At 42.0% G+C, this 18,550-nt stretch overlaps 1 protein-coding gene across 2 annotated transcripts; it reads right to left on the reverse strand.

The window, feature by feature from the left end:
* Positions 1-6,353: 6,353 nt before the first annotated feature.
* orc1 (origin recognition complex, subunit 1) lies at positions 6,354-18,534 on the reverse strand. 2 transcript variants are annotated; one of them, XM_079505179.1, is made up of 18 exons: positions 18,256-18,534; positions 17,967-18,094; positions 17,433-17,605; positions 15,760-16,198; positions 15,357-15,630; positions 14,765-14,890; positions 13,784-13,849; positions 13,314-13,421; positions 12,553-12,796; positions 12,103-12,209; positions 11,566-11,667; positions 10,807-10,978; positions 9,388-9,495; positions 8,684-8,833; positions 7,881-8,000; positions 7,598-7,767; positions 7,344-7,431; positions 6,354-7,250 (listed from the first exon to the last, which is right to left on the reverse strand). In XM_079505179.1, exons 1-18 carry the CDS (start codon positions 18,351-18,353, stop codon positions 7,056-7,058), a joined length of 2,868 nt encoding a protein of 955 aa, XP_079361305.1. In that variant the 5' UTR covers positions 18,354-18,534; the 3' UTR covers positions 6,354-7,055. The 2 variants fall into 2 exon arrangements, with proteins under 2 accessions (XP_079361305.1, XP_079361304.1); XM_079505178.1 differs by having other exon boundaries at positions 12,550-12,796.
* Positions 18,535-18,550: the final 16 nt, after the last annotated feature.

Raw genomic sequence — 18,550 nt, forward strand, 5'->3', positions numbered from 1 at the left:
CCTGGCTGGTTATACCGATACTGACACTGATACAGACAGTACAAGTTATATTTTGCCAAACAGGAATCTTACCTGACGAGTCATAAACACACGCACACACTCACACATGCATGCAGTGCTATACCTTGGTATGACTGGCATCTCTCGCAGCACACTTGATATTCTTTTTGACTAGAAACTGGATTTAGTCAAGACTAAGAGCTATTGTGTGAGAAAATCACTTAAAATGTTTCTTACAAAATGAACTGATAAGTCAACAATGATCCCATCCTATCCTGATTGTCTACAGTGGTAAAGAAATGCTTCTGGTCTTATCTCCCTTCAATGATGCCTCACTTGTGACTGGTCCTGTGTGTGTGAGACACAATGACACACCCTACACTCCACATGAAGCCTTAAGATTTTTTTTACGCATTCCTAAGCTAATAATTTGATGACCAGCGAGTCTCAAATTATTAGTTTAGGAATGCGACAAAAACGGGGGAAAAAAACGAAGTCATTTTTGGGGTGAACTACTCTTGCAAAAAAAACAATATGTTAATGACGTTTAGAAGATTTAAAACACTTTTCTGGAGTCTTTATGTGTGTAATATGTGGTTTTAGATATTTTAGATTTTAGCAGTGTTCATGTGACAGATGCGCCATTATGAATCCCACCAACGTTCTGGGATAGACCCGCCTTACCATCTGATTGTCTGATTGGCTCCCGGGCAGGCATAGTTTTACTGAGGTTAGGGTTAGGTTTAGGCATAGTGTAGCAAATTGAGTTGTCTATAGAAGCACTTATGACTTTGACGCCGTAGAAATTATGGAAGCCATGCATGTCCTTATTTTTCTGTAATTTTATTAAGGGCAAAGCTTAGTTACCAAATTCATGTTCAGTCCACTCCAGTGCTAGCCATCCTAGAGCAGTCCCATCATAGCTGTTCCCGATCTCAACTGGAACCCCGGATCTTGATCTCTCCCTCTCTGTCTCTGATATTACTTAACTCTGGTCTCCGTACATTTGAGACCACGCTTATATTCTACCAAATAGTGCATGTGGGGTGTGCGCCCCAAAGACATTGTAAGCACGTGCATGTGCGCCCCCAAATGTGTTTTCTTTCTCGCATACTAAGTAGATGGTCATTTCTATAGATTGTTAACACAATAGTAATCTATACAATGGTACCCACGGGCACTAGCCCAGCCAATATCAGACACTCTCAGAGCTCACATGCAGAAACGCAGTCAGTGATTATATAAGCAATATTGATATTTCATCGTGATGTGGCTCCGTAATATACGACAATAGTTTTACTGAGGTTAGGTTTAGGGTTAGGGTTAGGTTTAGGCATAGTTGCAAAAACGACTACTGGCCAATCACAGCGTAGTTCTATCCTAGAACTGCGATGGGATCCATAATAACACGTCACAGACACTGGGCTCACTTCCTTCCTGGACTACAATTCCCATAATGCTTTGGTGCACTGCTCTTCCTTGTGGATAGGGGGGAGGGTTGTCTTACTGAGGCCCAATCCCAATCGCCTCCCTCAAGCCCTGAGCCCTGAACCCTCATTGACTTTAGTCACATCAGCTGTAAGTGCTTGAGGGTGAGAGGCTGCAAGGGCTCCAAATTGTTGTGAAAGAAATGGGACAACACTTTGTAGATGTGTCCGCCATTCATGACACTTTGCATCACTTTAAGAAAGAGTAACTTTCTTAGTTAGCCTACAAAACAAAACCACATAGAGCATGTTACGGCCCTATGTAGCCTTAGGCTTCACTCACACTGTCACAACAGAATGTTGTATAGCTGATGCATGAGACTTGTTGACTGTTGCAAGCTCGCAATTCATTTCCAATGGGAGTCACGTGGTTTGAAGAGACAAACGTGTTGTATGAGGGGGAGGGGGACAGTCGAAACACATACAACATACATACATCAGCTTGTAGACAAAAATGTTGTATCAAACCATGTGACTTCCATTGGAAATGCATTGGGGCGGCCATGACACTTACATCTTGCTTACATCTACCATGCAACATTGTATGCTAGATGTATAGGTGTGAGTGAAGCCTTAGGCTTCACTCACACCTGCACAACAGATTGTTGTATAGCTGATGCATGAGACTTGTTGACTGTTGCAAGCTCGCAATTAATTTCCAATGGGAGTCACATGGTTTGACACAACATTTTTGTTGTATGAGGGGGAGGGGGGCAGTCGAAACACAGCCGAAAGCCGTACAACAAAAATGTTGTGTCAAACCATGTGACTCCCATTGGAAATTAATTGCGAGCTTGCATCAGTCAACAAGTGTCATGCCAGATATACAACAATCTGTTGTGCAGGTGTGAGTGAAGCCTAATCCACTGTCAGTGTTTTTCAGTTCTGCATGGTGAGATTGGAGGGTGGAGTGGAGATTAGAGGAGTGGCTTGGTGTCTGGAGACACCTGGGCCTCATTCTCAATCAAAAGCCTGGGAGAAGCTCCTCGGCAGTCTTGTTACCATCCGTCACCTGTGCTGGTCCTGTTTGTAGGCTGTAGTCTGTGTGCCATGTCTGCTTAGTGCTTATATCTGTATTTACTGAGTGTTTAAAGTACAGACCACAGTAGGCTATCTGGTGCAAAGCATTCTCTTGTGTTCCGAAGAGGGAAGCTTGGTAAGGGTTGTGCTGCCATTTCTTTTATTCCCATTTTTGACACATTGTTTTTCTTTAGTCAGGGAGCTTATATTGTAATTTATTTTTGGTGTAGCTTAGCTCCTTTTCTTTCCAGGTAGGGTTGGGGTTTTGTTTGTTGTTTTGGCCTTGGCCACCCTGACGTCTCATATGCTTGCCCTATCCTATTGTTGTAAAGCAACATTTTCTCAATAAATATACATATTTTTGTAACACTAGCTGGTTTGTGATCCTTGATAGCCACATATGTTACTCCTTTGGAGCCAAGACCCCATATAAGGTCATAAGGTCGTAACAGAGCTAGTTCAACAAAACTAAAATCAATATAGGCATCAGCAGAGTTTAGCATGAGATAACCAAGAATACAGAAATATGCAATCATACATGCACCCATGATCTGCCTATTTTCGGTATAAGTAGGCCTTTATGTAGGCCTACTCTGCTTGGCCTATTAATACATGTCTATCATGTCTATTTTAGTATTTAAGCTGATATTGTATTAGTTTTATAAATACAGTACACTTTCCTGTGTGATAGGGGTTGTAATATTCATATAATATTCATAATATGCATTATAAATTGCATTTCCATATTCTTTCACTTTCACATATTCTTTCACTCATTAGTCATTTCTCATTATGCTTCCCTTATGGTTATTAAATATGTATCCTATCCTATCTAACCGTGATACATAACTAATTTGCATACTTAAGTGACGTTCGGAAGATCCCCCTCATTCCCCTGGTAACGCTATGAACTGTGGGAAATTTCTTTGCCAAAGTCAGCATCGATGCTGACTTTGGCAAAGGGTGCATAAAGGGGCGGGACTGAGCCCTCACTGATTTAACGATTTCAAATGGGACAGCACTCAAGCCCTCGCAGACTTCACATGAACGTGCAGCTAAGGCCCAGGCTACACGTATATGGATCTTTTGCAAAACGGATATTTTCGTCTGTTTATCCACAGTTTATCTGTAGCGTCCGCAATTAACCTATTCAACCTGTTCAAGCTTTGCACTCGGCACCAATACATATGAAATCACCAGTCCGCACTGGACTAGAAAGCTGATATATTTGTTAATAACTGATGCAGCAGAGCAGAGCCTTTGCTCGCTGCAGTTGATGCAACATATACATATGATACGTTTTAAAGTTGTTAACAGTGATATAAAAACATGAACAATTGGATAGATATCTGTGTAGTTTCCATGCAGGCACAAGCTGCATTTCTCACCTAATTATAGTAAAAATGATATGCGCTAATAAGCGGTGACATCATCGTTTCTCAAAAGCTCCGTTTCGCATGACTACACAGCTCCACTGATCCGGATATTTTCGAAAATCTTCACTTATTTATCCGTTTCCAAAAACCTCCGTTTGAGTGGCCGAAAACGCAGTTTGCGTGTGGCTGAAAGGCCCAAACGCACAAAATAATGTACGTTTAGCAAAAGATCCAGATACGTGTGGCCTGGGCCTAATGTAGGCTACTGACCACAAATAATCATAGATAATTGTATTATAGCCTACTGTCTGTTACCAAGCAGCCATAAGTAAAACCATGATAAAGAAAACGGATTTGCACAATTCACATTAAATTCAGTCTATTATAAAGGTTATAATAACCTGCTCTGTTTCAGTTCCTACTCAACAGAATAATGGCAAAGAATGCTTCACCTGTGACAACATGAAAGACACAGCATGCAACACAACCACAGTACAATGTGTGGGAAATGAGGACCGGTGTATCAGTGGGAACTCAAAGACTTAATTTATTAGATATATAGAGTATGTGGTTAGGATCATTCTTTCTTGAGGTAAATTACTATGAGACATCCCAGTGCATTCTGCCGAACTTCCAGGTGTAGTTTGGCTCCCATGAAGCATCCAGGAAAGTGTCATAGCCTTTCCATAGGAGTATCTTTTTATATTTTTTCCAAGAATAATACAACCAGTAGCATATTAAGTACATTATAGTGGCTATAGGCTATTATGGGAAATGTACACTAACTCATTTACCTCAGAGAATGTTTTCATTCTGGATAAAACCATAAAATGTTCTATGGTCTAATCTCATGGAATAAATGGATGATCAAATGTAGGAGTTTTGACGATAACTAACTGTAACTAGGGCCGTCGCCTTGCCGCCGCCCCTCCTCTTATACTGGTGCGAAACGGGATGGTAAAAACGGGGACAGCCCAGATATTATCTTGACCGGTCGAGATAAAAAATATTTCGTTTTATGGCCATTCCAGGGCTCCGTAGACAAAGGTCTCAATTGTTCAGAAATAATGTTTGCTATGAGCTGGTCCAGCCCCTACTCTATGGTCCAGCCGGCTCCATTCACTGCCATGTATTCAGTGAACTTCCGGTGAGTTTTGGCTCCCATGAAAGTGTCATGGCGCAGCCCAGTCACGTGGCCATGTCCTTTCCTTCTCTAAGCTTCCTTGGTATCATGTATGTTGGTCAAGCCAAATTCCAAAACCCAAAATCTCAGCTACTCGGTCACCCACACTCGGTCACTCCAGCATGGTGGTGTTACGGTGAAATTGGTGACCTGCTGAAATATGTGACAAAGTCACAATCACATAATGTTAGTGTCCTAATGTACTGTAGACCTAAATCATTGCAGTTTGTTCATTAGTAGAGTTCAACCTAGCGGTATTTAGGCCATGTATTTAAACACTTCCTCCATGTGTGAAGTCCACAAGATCGTCACATATTTTGGCAGGTCACCAATTTCACCATAATTTGCCATGTTGGAGTGACCGAGTCAAGGGAAATGAGGGGAATAAGAGCAAACTATTATGTTGCACCTAGGTTTCCTTCCCCTAGGTGGAGGCTACGCCGGGGAGTAAAATAAGTTCTACAATAAGTTCTAATATTTGCAATAAAGAAACTGTTGAAATAGATTACGTTTCAGTCAATAGTAATAAGGTTTTCAATAAAATAACTACAGTATGTTGCACTGTTTTCATGGAGACTATAGTATAACGTCTCAACTTCCATTGCCCATATATGGAGTTGTCAGGTATGCCAAATAAATCTAGGTCAGTCTATGACATCATATTGACCTCATCAGGTTACTCCATTATGGAATTTGAGTTTTATATACTAGTCCTTACCCATTGATATATATGCGATGTAATAGATCACATTGATTGGGAGGGCTGATGCTGATTTCACCCAACACCTGCTGGCACACTCGAATACCAAACGAGGTGCCCCTTTACCAACTCGCCCTGGGCGTACAGCCGGCGGAAGTGCGCAGCCTGGTATTCCTAAAGTAACCCAAGTAAATTATGCTTAAATGGTTAAACCTAACCTTATTCCTAATCTTAACCTCAGTAAAACTATGCCTAAACCTAACCCTATACGTAAACATAACCCCAGTAAAACTTCCTAACCCTAAACTTATTTCTAACCTTATTCTTAGTAAAACAAAATAAAGAATACAAGAACCACAGCACAGAGCAGTGAGGTCGACGAAAATAAAGTAAATCGAACGTGGAACCTTCAGATTCTAGGTGGTCCACTATACCTCCTGAGCCACTGACACCCGTGCACCAATTCCAACTTTTTGGCCATCACTTCCCACTGTTCCACTGGGTACATCATGTAGAAATATCTTTCTTGCTTTGAATGTTAGATTCCCCCCCCCCCCCCATACCATTTTGTGAATAAGAGGGAAACATATTATATAAAATGTTTATTCCAAAGTAGAGCAAAATATCACATTTTAAATGAGCCAAACAATCAACATTAGACTTACACAGATATTTAATAAAAAAAGACAACTTCTAAAACAAATATAATTAGGCAAATTCGGATAAGTTTTTTGTATAATGATAACAGAGTATCATTATACATAAAAAAAAAAAAAAGCAGTTTGTATTGGTGTGTTACGGGTCATGTGAATCTGAAGAGGCTTCTTGTGAAACAGTGATGCAGCGGTATCCAACATGTAAGGATGGGACGATAATTATTATAGTTTATCGTGATAAAAATCACTCAATAATTGCATCGGAGAGATGCGATAAATTTATCCTAAAATGCGTATCGTAAAAGAAATAATTGGCCTTTGACCTGCAACTTCACTGGCACTTAAACCCTCTATACATTCCCCCCAGAATGGAGATACTGGGGGGGTAACAAAGTTAAGTATGTTTTGATTATCGCTATAAAATTGTTAATCGCAATTATTTTTCCACAATCGTGACACCTAAGTTTCATATCGTCCCATCTCTACCAACATGATCCATTAAAGCTGCCTTCCCCATTCAGAAAATTAATACTTTTTCTTACTGGGATAAAAAAGAAAAGGAAAACCACAAATATAAAATGACAACGTAGTGCCAAGGTTAATATGTGATCTTCTTAAAGGAGGCAGTCTTCTTCAGTCACTCTTGAGAGCATAGAGCACGTCATCCTGACTGACATTGAGACGGACGCGTTGTAGCACTCCCAGGCGGCTGGCCTCCAGGAGCAGCAAGCGGCACGCTCCCAGACGCAGGCACACTGCCAGGCCCTCTGAGACACTGAGGGGCTCCAGGCCCTCCACACGACACAGGGCCTGGTGCTGAACAAACACCTGCGGGGAGAGATTAAGTGGAAATGCGAGTGAATTCATGGAAATTAAAAGGTTTTTTTTCTTTTTTTCCTTGAGATTGTAAGTATGATTTACCTGTTGGAAGGTGGCCTCCTCCAAACCCAGCCGCCGAAATTCGGCAATGACCGCTCTCAGGAAGAGCTGCTCCTGAACCGATGCACACCTGAACACATACATACAGATGTACACAACATGCTATCGTGTCAGATATAAAGGGCTTACTCTCATCGATAACTAAAGCAGTCTAGTTCCAGGTCTTAAATATCCTAATGTAAGCATTGAACAACAGCCGAATTCACCACTTAATGATTTCAGCAGCAGAATCCCACCTGATGGCACTGATATATGCAGAGGAGAACATTTCGTCCAGCGCCTGCATCACGTGGCTCATTCCCACCAATCCCGTGGCGGAGGGGTTAGAGGCTGAGTGTTCGCAGATCTCAGTTGCCCGACGACAGATGTCCAGACATCGCCGAGCATCTCCGGACAAGGCTGCCACCTACAGGATTGGAAAGTAGATATATTTAGTCAATTTCCCAAACCAGTACCAAATACTGCACTAACAAAAGCAACATGTTGACCATGTTGAGAATTGAGATGGATCATAGCTACCTTTCTGGACACCAGCTGGAGAGCATCTTCTTCGAAGGCCTTCACCTTATTCAGTCTGGACATGATGATCTGTTGCAGCTGCTTAAAGCTGTAAGGCTGGAACGACATCCTGGTCAGACCCTGGGTGTAAACAAACACACAAGCAAACAAAACTTTCATTAGCAAAATTTGTTTCCTTTTGTCTTGGTTCACACAGATGACTTGTGGGAGGAGACTACTGAATATGTTTCCATGTCCAGGGATAGAGAACAGGTCTTTACGGACAGTTATAACACCCTCCTTAAAAACGGAATCACTGGAGGATATGGCCTGTTGTGTCAAGACAGGTAAGGGTTGAACTTGAAGCACACTTGGTCGCCCAGCCATACTGCTCACAGAAATGACAGAGAGAGAGAGTGTGTGTGTGTGTGTGTGTGTGTGTGTGTGTGTGTGTACGTCAATTTAACAAAGGTGCAGATGATCAGAAATCAGCAGAGAGTGAGCGACATTTGCGCTACTGTATGCCCAATTGAAGTGGACTTGGACACAGACATTTTTTTTCTCCCTGGAAATAAAAACGTCTGGGTTTCCGAGGCTACTGAACCCCCTACCTGCTCCCGATGAGCAGGTTTCCCCTACTGTTGGTGTGGGAAGTGTGTATGAATGGGCGAATGTAACGTGCATTGTACAGAGCTTTGGATAAAAGGTGTTATATAAATGCATTATTTACCATTATACCAAGTAAAGCAAAAAACACCAATGTCAAATAAGAGTTTAAATATATAATAGTGTAAATAATAGTATAAGGCGTAAGGCTCTCTCACCAGTCTGCTGGCCACCCTGTTGATCATGATCCTCTCTGGTAGGTCCATGGTGTTGGCGATGGTCAGAACCACCAGCCGGGCGTGGCGCCGTGTCGGCCAATCAAACAGGTTGTACATCACGTTCTGCTTCCTGGTCCACAACAGGTCCAGCTGTAGAGACCCAAACAACAACATCAATCTGTTGCGGTTCTACTATAACAAACATACCAAAATACTACTAAGAAGGTAGGTTGTCGGTCTAATGACAGCCGGACCCATGACACATTTCTAACATATTTTGCATTCGTTCTCAGGCTATTGGGCCCTGAAACTTACTTGAGGTGGTAACATCATGTAAAAGGTAATATCATAATTGGGAGTTACAATGCTTTTACACACAAACAGTGAAATCGGTAACTTGTTTAACTTTGCGACTATTTAGTTAAAGCCATACTGTTCAAACTACTAAGATGGCAGAGCATATAATGTGTCTGTCATGCTTTTGTAGTTGGTAGCCAGCATAGTGAAAATGGAATCGACAGACCAGGTGAGGTGAATGTGAATATGATATAATGGTGAAATTAGATGCCAGGGCACTGACTCCAATAATGAATATACACAATAAGAAAAATATATATATAAATGGTATGCCAACAGATGAAAAAAGCCACTCTAGCTCTGGTCTCTGGGTAAAGAAAAAGACAGTGGATGAGCAGGTTCCTCACCTCATCCACCAGCAGCACAGTCGTCTCCTTCTTGGGAGCAGGGTTACTGAACCTCTTCTCCAGCAGTGCTGCAGCATGGTCGGCTGTGGCCTTTTGACCTGTCAGTTTCTGATCATCATGATGATCATGGAGCACACGGGTTTAGTTTTCATTATTATTCAAAAAAGGTATTTAGGCAGAGCACAGGAAAGATGAAAATGAAGAAGCGTGTTGAGGTACAGGAGGGAGTGCTGTGCCTCAATTCGATCCTCGGCCAGTAGGGGGACATGTGGTTGTCCAACGTAAGGACGCACATTAAATTGTTAAGGTTAACTGAGATTACTTAGTCAGGAAATGTATATTTTGATATTACGCCTCCTGTCGTCCTGAATCAAACCAGACACATTCCAGTCATTAGTTAGTCCCCACAGGAATCCGGAGAAAAAGTCTTGATTCCAGCTGATATCTTTTATGAATTTTAACAGTATTTTTGAGGATTTCCAATCGGGCTTCCATGCATTTATGCTGCTATATAAATATTTGAAGTTTTTCACAAAGCTTAGGTCAGGATTTAGAGGGCTTTTTAAAATCGGCCTCAGTCCAAAATGGGTTAAGCCAGGTCCACACTGCCCTGACGAACGGCTGTCTCCAGTCTCGAGACTCCCCGACGAGAAGCTCCCGTCGCTTGCCGTCCCTAGCGCCTTATCGATGCGTCGGAACCCGTTGATGAAGAACCAAACATGTCCGGTCGGTTGCCGATGTCGGGAGCGACCCTATCCATGTTGTAGTGATGAGGGGGGGTAAATTACTTTACTCCACTGTAGAGTGGACTTCTAGTCTGCTCGTCATGTTTCAGGGCTGACTACTGGTGTAGTGTGTGAACTAGATACCATATTCTCAATATCAACTCTCAATTAATATATATATGTAATACCAATCAATCAACTCCAGTCTGCAAATCAACTCCAAAGCAAGACTAGCGAAAATAATGCTATCTTTGTTTGTTTTGGTGTGAAGCGCTGTGTTGCCAGATTCTGTGAGTGAAACGAGCGACCAGGTATATGAAAACAAATCCAAAAGAAGCAACCAGTTTCATTACTTGAGCCCTATTACATCAGCTATTTTTAAATGAATCATGAAAGCAAGCCCAAATAAGCAACTACACTTCGGAAATAAGCCCAAACTATAAAGCAACGGGCAACTATGAATATTAAGCATGTTACAGGACAACTAGCCCAAAGTCGCTTATAATAAGCAGACCTGGCAACACGCTTTCTGCAATTTGCATGGTGGAAAATAATATTTTGTCGGCAGACTGTCTTTGTGCAGATAAAAAATGCTAGTCTGTTGCAATATGATAATTTTAAGTAGTCTTTGACTGGTCTGGACAAGTATCCTCGGTCTGGAGTCACCTTTACTGTCAGCCGGCTCAATCCTCACCTGTAATATCTGCACATAGGCCTGATGGGGGTCTGTCATTTTCATGCCGTTGATCTCAATGAAGTGAAACGGAGCAACCTCGTCCATGTCGGTGGCATGCTGCAGGCAGCGCATCACCTCATGGACAGTAGCAGTCTTTCCCGTGCCGGGGACACCAGAGATGTACATGCAGCTGAAATACAAAAAACAGTGACATGTCAGTAGACTGAGAAGAAGTGTTTGTTTCAAATTAAAAAGGTTGGCAGTACCTGTACCGTCAGTGAAAAATCAATCAAGTCTTCTTTTGAAATTCAACAATAAATTATATTAAAGCTGAATTTTTTTTAAACCGTTGGTATATGCATCAAAAAATGTGCAAGTTATCAAGAAACATTTTATTACATGAACATCCACATTGTACCTGCCAGCTGGGACTAATTGTAGCGACATATGACTGGAGATTTGTGAATTGCCACCATTTACATTAAGACATACTCCCAAAAAACGTATATTCAAAGCTTGGCACGAATTACCCCCACACCCCCGTTGTGAAAGCTTCGAATTTGGCTCGTTTTTAGGGCTAAAAGAAGCTTAGACTTCAAAAGAATGATCAGAGGTGATTAGCAGATCTACATGCTCACGCACATCACAATTCAGCACCGATTGTAGTTCTGCTATTTTTGGCGAATGTTCAGCTTGGAATAGGAACGCTTGGGGTTCATGTGGTAAACACATGGATTTCCAGGAGCATGAATTAGTGACTGAGGTCTTTCTACTTACCCTCCAGTGCCATCCATGATTTTGCTCTCCACAAAGTTATAGATGTCCTGAAACTCCTGCTCTCGGCATGGCAGAGATTCGGGTACAGCGGACACGTGCAGCCTGGTATTAGACAGAGTGTGCATGCACACACACACACACACACACACACACACACACACACACACACACACACACGTTAATATGCCCATGTGCAGCCATCTTTACATGTTCAATGAAAACTACACCTGAAAATGGTTCATCATTACTTTTCTCCCGGACAACTTTGCTTCAATAGAAAACTAGCAGTAAGGTGGGTCTGCAGAATAGATACAACCATCAACCTACAACAGTGGTTCTCAAAATTATTGATAAGTTAAAAACCAAATGGACCCTTAAGGCCCATAAGGGTTGTGGTTCCATTTGTACACACTATTGAGTTATGGAGGTCTGTGGCATAATACATACCAAACTGGGAGTCTGTTAAAATGTAAATGTTAGAGAACCACTGACCTACGGAATGCACATGAGCTATGATGTACGGATGTTCCATCTCACCTGGTTCTGGCCTCCTCCAGAACATTAGCGGGCTGTCTGGCTGGCAGCGTGCGGCTGGGGATACTGGGTGTGGCATGACGAGGTGTCCGTGGGGTACTGGGCGTGACCTGTCCATTAAAGGCAAACAGTCATGGAGGCTTCCCTAAAAACACTCTTCACACAAAAACAATCTTGCAACGCAGTGAGACAGAATCTACAATAATAAAGGGCTGCAGCTTGACTGATAAGGAAAAAGAAACACTGATCACTTCTGATCAGTTTTTATGAAATTGAGGGGGAAAAGCACCAAATCATGTTAAAAGAATTATGGAAATAAGCTATAGTAACCGTTTTGTAGCATCGTTTTGAAAAGTGTTACAGTATACAAGTGTTATTATTATCGAGTATCCTGGAAACCAGCTCTTGCGAGTGGGAGCATTAGACTGGCATCAGGCAAGACGACCATACCTTCTTGGTGGGAGTTTTGCGAGGGGTCCTGGTGGAGGAGTGAGCTTTCTGTGTGGAGCGAGGTGTGCGGGATCTTGCCGCCGCTCGTGTACTCCTCTTCACCACCACCTCCTCCTCACTATCCTCCTCCTCCTCCTCCTCCTCCTCTTCATCCTCACTGCTGCCCTTAAGCTCCTTCATAGACGGGAGAAAGTCGTCTCCATCCTCTCCGTCTGAGTCACTGCTCTGCAGGTTGTCCAACATTCTCCTACAGCAAACCACAATGCATAGCTCAGTTAGTTCATAGCTCAAACATCATGGGTTCTCATTTGACGTTCTCGTATAGGTTGTATATGCTGCAACTATCGGTTACCTTATTAGCAATTATTCTATTGATAACTTTTTCATTTATACTATACAACAAAAACTAAGTGGATTACATTCATCATGAGCCCGATTTACCTGTGTATACACGTGTTTAGATTCAAATTTGGTGTATTTCTGGTGCCACATCAAAAGCTGAACAATCGTTCACTCTGTTAACCTCTCTTCACTTGAGACTGCTTGCCAAGTTTGTTACTATGGCAACAACACTCTGGAAACAGTGACAGTTGTGACATCTAATAAAGCAAATGTCAAATATCCACTTCTAGTCAGTTTCGACTGACGAGTCGTACGACGGTGTCTTCATGCGATGAGTGGCATAATCTCAGATCTACCAGAATGATATTTGTGAGCGTATAGATCTGCCATTTCTGGTAGCTTCTCTCTCAGTGGACACTTACATCTGCTTTTTGATACGTAAAGACACCAGCTGGGCTGATTTCCTCTTGGAGCTCCGTGGTGTCATAACTGTTGGCAGCATGGGAGAGTTCTCATTGTCCACCTCCACGCTGCAGCAAAGAACACAAATAGCACAGCTATGGAAGCATGTCAACTGTCAAGGACCTAATCTAAAAGTAGTGCATCATAATGTAGGACTCTTGCTCAGAAGAATGATTTTGATTGTCATCTTAACAGATCATAAAAGAAGACATGCATCTTCCAAGCATACATGGCTCTGAACTCTATACAAGGCATGGGGAGCTAAATGGTACTAATATTGTGAAGTATTATAAGAGTGTTTGTACTTGCGCTATGTAGGGGATACGCATGTCAGGAGAACAGTTAGCTTTTGTTTTGAGTCTATTATCTAGTATCTACTAATACCACACATTAATCCTCAATGTCATTGAGGCATTACACAGGTACTTACAGCATCCCCAGTGCAGGTTCCCTGGTGGATCTAGATGAATCTAGCCTCCGGGAGGGAGTAGTAGCTCTAAGAATGCAGACATACAGTAAGTCACATTTCACTTCTAGGATTTGGACAGTGCATTGAACCTTTTTTCCCCTGTGAATGCAGGGGTGCGAATGTAGTCTCGCATTGCCAGACTGTTGCCTCTTGCAATTTCCAAATGCTTCTGTTATACAGTCTGGAGCAACAGAAGAGCATCATGAGTAAAATATAAAGCCGAAGTGGAGCCTTCTCCCCACTTCAGTTTCTTCTTTAGTCGTGCAAAATGATCCTAATAACATCATCCAAGCATATATAGCTTGTTGCATAGCAGAAAAATAAATAAATAAAATGTAAAAATATTTAAAATATATTTTCGTGGAGGGAAATAGCAGCTTCCTTACTCGTGTAAGTTCTCGTGTAAGTTCCTTACGTGTAGTTCCAGACTATATAGCATTTGGAAATTGAGGAATAGTTGTCTGGCTACGCGAGACTAGTGCAAATGCAATCGTAGTGGAGATACATATTCTTCTGTGACTACTTAAAAAGTAAGGAAATACAAAAAGAAAGCTGGCAGTGGGTAGTAATTCATGAGCTGGCACTGAATGAGTTAAGATGTGTGCTCTCCTTTTCACAACACCCCACCATGTGTTCAACACCAGTTTCAAAGCTTGAGGATATGTGAGCCAGCACAGCACTAAAGCAGTCTACCCTCCATTATACTAACAATCATGTCTCCACTCCATTTACCTACTAGGCTGGTAAAGTATTGGGCTACACACACATTGCATATGGCAAAAATCTGCACATTTGTGAGATGTTGCCATCTTTCTAGAAGGAAAGCGTATATTAGTCAATACAAATGTACTGTGCTGGCTTGCACGTCTGGTCAAATAAAATCCCAGTTTGGGCATTCACCCTGTGCTCTAGTCTGAACATCAAACAGGGTGGCCCACTCACTTCTGCCCCCTTGTGGTATAACTTCTCCTGGGGGTTGCTAGTCTCTTCCTAGGGGTCTTTGCCAAGCCCGTTGGTAACTCCGTTTCAAAAACATCCTCCTCCAGGGAACAACTCACAAATAGCTCCCTAGAAGGGGTAGGACAGACTTAGGGAATCAATTAGTCCAACTAGAAGGACAACGCAGGTTGAGTCAGTGTGAAGTCATCGATAACCAATGCACAGGATGGCTGACCTATGAGACTGTAGAAGAGAGTAATCTCATTTCACTAAACATTACTCCCTAATCTCCCTAATGGTCACCAAATCATCTTGTCCTGGACTTCCCATGTAAACTTACTTAAAATCAGAAGAACAACTTGGATCCACAAATAAAGCATTCATACATAAAGTGGGTTACTTGATTAATTCAAACTATTCACTTCAGTCATGTAAATCAACTTTTGAACAGGTATGGTTGAAGGCTGAAACGGTTTTATATGTCACTCATATAGGTGGAAATAGAAGCAGCAAAATGTTGGAATTAAGGATCATATTATATGAAGCATGAGCAGAGCATCACTATTTGGACAAAGTGTGTGTATGACGTCCTTACTTGGTGGAGTCATGTTCAGCAGAAGAGGACAGATTATCCATGTCAGCGAAGGACAGTCTACTCAGACTGACAGCTGCAGGTTTCAGCTGGATGCTGTCTGGAGACCCAGTAGGCCTGCTGCCTGCCTTCCTGGGTTTCAGGCCGTAGGACTGTGGTGGGGAGTAGGGGGACAGCCTTTGAGCTAGCGTCTCCTCAGAATCCTGCTCAGACTCAATCTCCTCATCCAACAGCTGGCAGAGGACATCCTCCTGTGCCAGTATCTCTTTTGTTGGACCTAGAGGACCAGAGAATAACAAGCAGATAATTGTATTCAGCGATATTAATGAAAACGTAATGCCTGATTTATACTTGTAGTAGAAAAGTTTGCTCGAAAGTAACAGTGATTTCCTTCGGAGAAACTCACTGCCGAGCTCCAGCTTCTTGCGGATGCCCGGTGTCCTGGCCATCTTGGCCTGCCTCTTTGCACTCAGAATCTTGGAGGTAGACAGCTTGGAGGCCGAGTAGATGGTCTCTGCATTCGAGCATCCCAACTTGCCAGCGCTCATGGTGCCCCGGGTGTGAGCCACAGCCCCCGCCTGGCGCATGACTGTGGGATCGGGGGTGGGAAGAGCACGCCGAGAGGAGCCTCTGGATGCAGGGGCAGCAGCAGGTGGCGAACATGGAGGTGAAGGAGGGAGGCTCGGTCGGGGAAGGCGAGAAGCAGGAGGGGAGACCTCAGCGGAGCCCTCTAACAGCGCCGGGTCCAACTCCCTGAAGGTCTTACTGTCCCAGGAGCGCTTCACGTACAATGTGTCCTTGCTGTCACATTCTGGGAACGGAGCTGCCTCAGGGAGGTGCTTGACCTGTGGGTAAAATGTCAGACATTTAATGTGGTAAATTATATTAATTACAATGACAGTCCAACCTAAAAGTACTCCTTCAAAAATAGGAATGTTAAAGGGATTGGGACATTAAAAAAAAAGTAATTTCTTATTTTTTTTAGGTTTTGTGAGCTCAATTGCACCCAAAAAAACCTGAACTTTTAACATTCAGTAGATTTTCTGTGGTTTTCTGGCTCAGGTGTGAAGTAAATCAGCAAATCCCATATATGACAATGGGATTTGCGACCGTTTCACTGTTTTGCCTGTTTTCATTGCACCTCAAAAGGCTTCACAGACACAGAAAATCCACTGAATGTTCAAAGTTCAGGTCGTTTGGGTGTAATTGAGGTCATAAAACCTAAAAGAAAACCGAAAAATAAAAAATGAAAATTAATGTCATCAAACATTTAATAGTTAATCGTTAATCGATTAATCACCATTAAGAAATTAGTCATTTAAATGTAACAGTTAATAACTAATCAAATTAATCGAAACGTCTCTGCCTTTGCATGTGATGTGACAGACAAGACTATTTCTTATACAAAGATGCCACTGCCTGGCCCTGTATCGCAAATGGTCAAATAACTATTTGATTAAGGAATATAATATGCCTTTTGTATTCTTTCTGTACATCAGCAAAGTATATTTTTAGACATTGAGGGAAATAAAGATTCTCCAATTGTTTTTTTAAACGCTGCTTATCAACTAACCGGTTAATCAATCGATAAGCTTATCAAAACTTATCAGCTATCAATTAATGCATTCATCGATAATTCCCATCCCTATTCAAAACCACTCTCAAAGAGCACTTACGGGTGGCTACAATTCAAAAGTAAAAAAAAAGTCAACGTACCCCCACACCCTTACTGTACTTTTTTTTTCTTTTGATTTCTATATGATATTTTTCCCTTTAGCTTAGTACTGTATATTTGTATGTTGTATTGTATTAATGTTGTAATGTAATGTAATGTTTTGATGAATTAAAAATAAAGGACCCCAATGTAAACGTTGGGTGTGCTTTTCTGGGTATTTCAATCCTCTTAACAGACCTTGTATTGTACTGTGCTGTGCTTTCCTCAAACTGTGTAGAGTAAGCTGTAACTGCTGAGTGCACACATGTGACCCAATTGTCACTTGCTGGTCAGATTAACACTTTTACGTTTAGTGTTGAAAGACAGTAAACTGGAACTTCATTGACATCCATGTTCTGATTTACCTGCACAGTGCTAATGATGGACTCCGCATCAATCTCATTGTCACATGTGTGTCCTTGGTAGTAAAAGACTTCCTGTGGGTGTGGCTCTCTGCCCAGCAATTTCACCTTCCCTTTTGGAACCTCTGACACACGCATGAACCAGTCAACCAGTGCCTTTTTCTGGGTTCCACTGTCTGAAAACATAGAAGAGATCTTGTGTCTTTTCCTGTGTTCCACTGGCTGAAAACAGAAGTTATCTTGTGTCTTTTTTCTGTGTTCCACTGGCTGAAAACAGAAGTTATCTTACAGTATGTCTTTTTTCTCTGTTCCACTGGCTGAAAACATAGTTATCTTCTGTAACAAGAACCTCAGAATTCACATATCTGTGGCATGAAGGCAGAAAAAGTAAACAAGGGTCTCGAAAGTGGCTAGAGGCAGCCAGCCTCTTTGTTAGCTTGTGAAGGAAACCAGCTTGTGAAGGCAAAATGTTATGTAAAACACATCCAAAAGCACCTCCATAATGTAATGTAATAATGGAACTGGAAATGTCCTCACCATCACCAAATAGTTTGATGAGCTTCGCCACATAAGGACTGTCTTCATCATCCCCTTCAATGAGAATATGTTGGCCAGTCGTTACTCGTGTGCACCGTGGAAGTCCCTCTACACTGATATACAAGGACCTACAATATGGCAGACATAAATAATAATTGAATCACATCAAAAGCAAATGTTTAGAGTATGGATTTCAAATGGAGTTTAAGAAAATAAAAATGCACACATCTACGTTTCAGAAAATATACCATTAGTAGTAGACTATGTTTGGGTAGAAGTTACGACTTACTCATATTCAAAGGTCTGCAATTTCCTATTCTGGTTAGTCGGCCTGCCACCCCACTTGTAGATTCGTCGCACCCTCAATCTTGTAAAGTATCGGACCATGGTTGACAAAGTGCCGAGCGAGCTCAAACTCCTCAAAGATAAAACTATATCAGATACAAGAAAATGACAAGACGATTGTCCACAGTCCACAGCAACGCCAGGCTTTTCTCTCAACTTTAGAAAAGAAGAATCGATTTACGATTATTACACAAACACCAGCAGCAAGCAAGCAGCGATTCGCGCGAAAATGACGTATT

The sequence above is a fragment of the Electrona antarctica genome, assembly GCF_951216825.1.
Source record: "Electrona antarctica genome assembly, chromosome: 7".
NCBI lineage: Eukaryota > Metazoa > Chordata > Actinopteri > Myctophiformes > Myctophidae > Electrona > Electrona antarctica.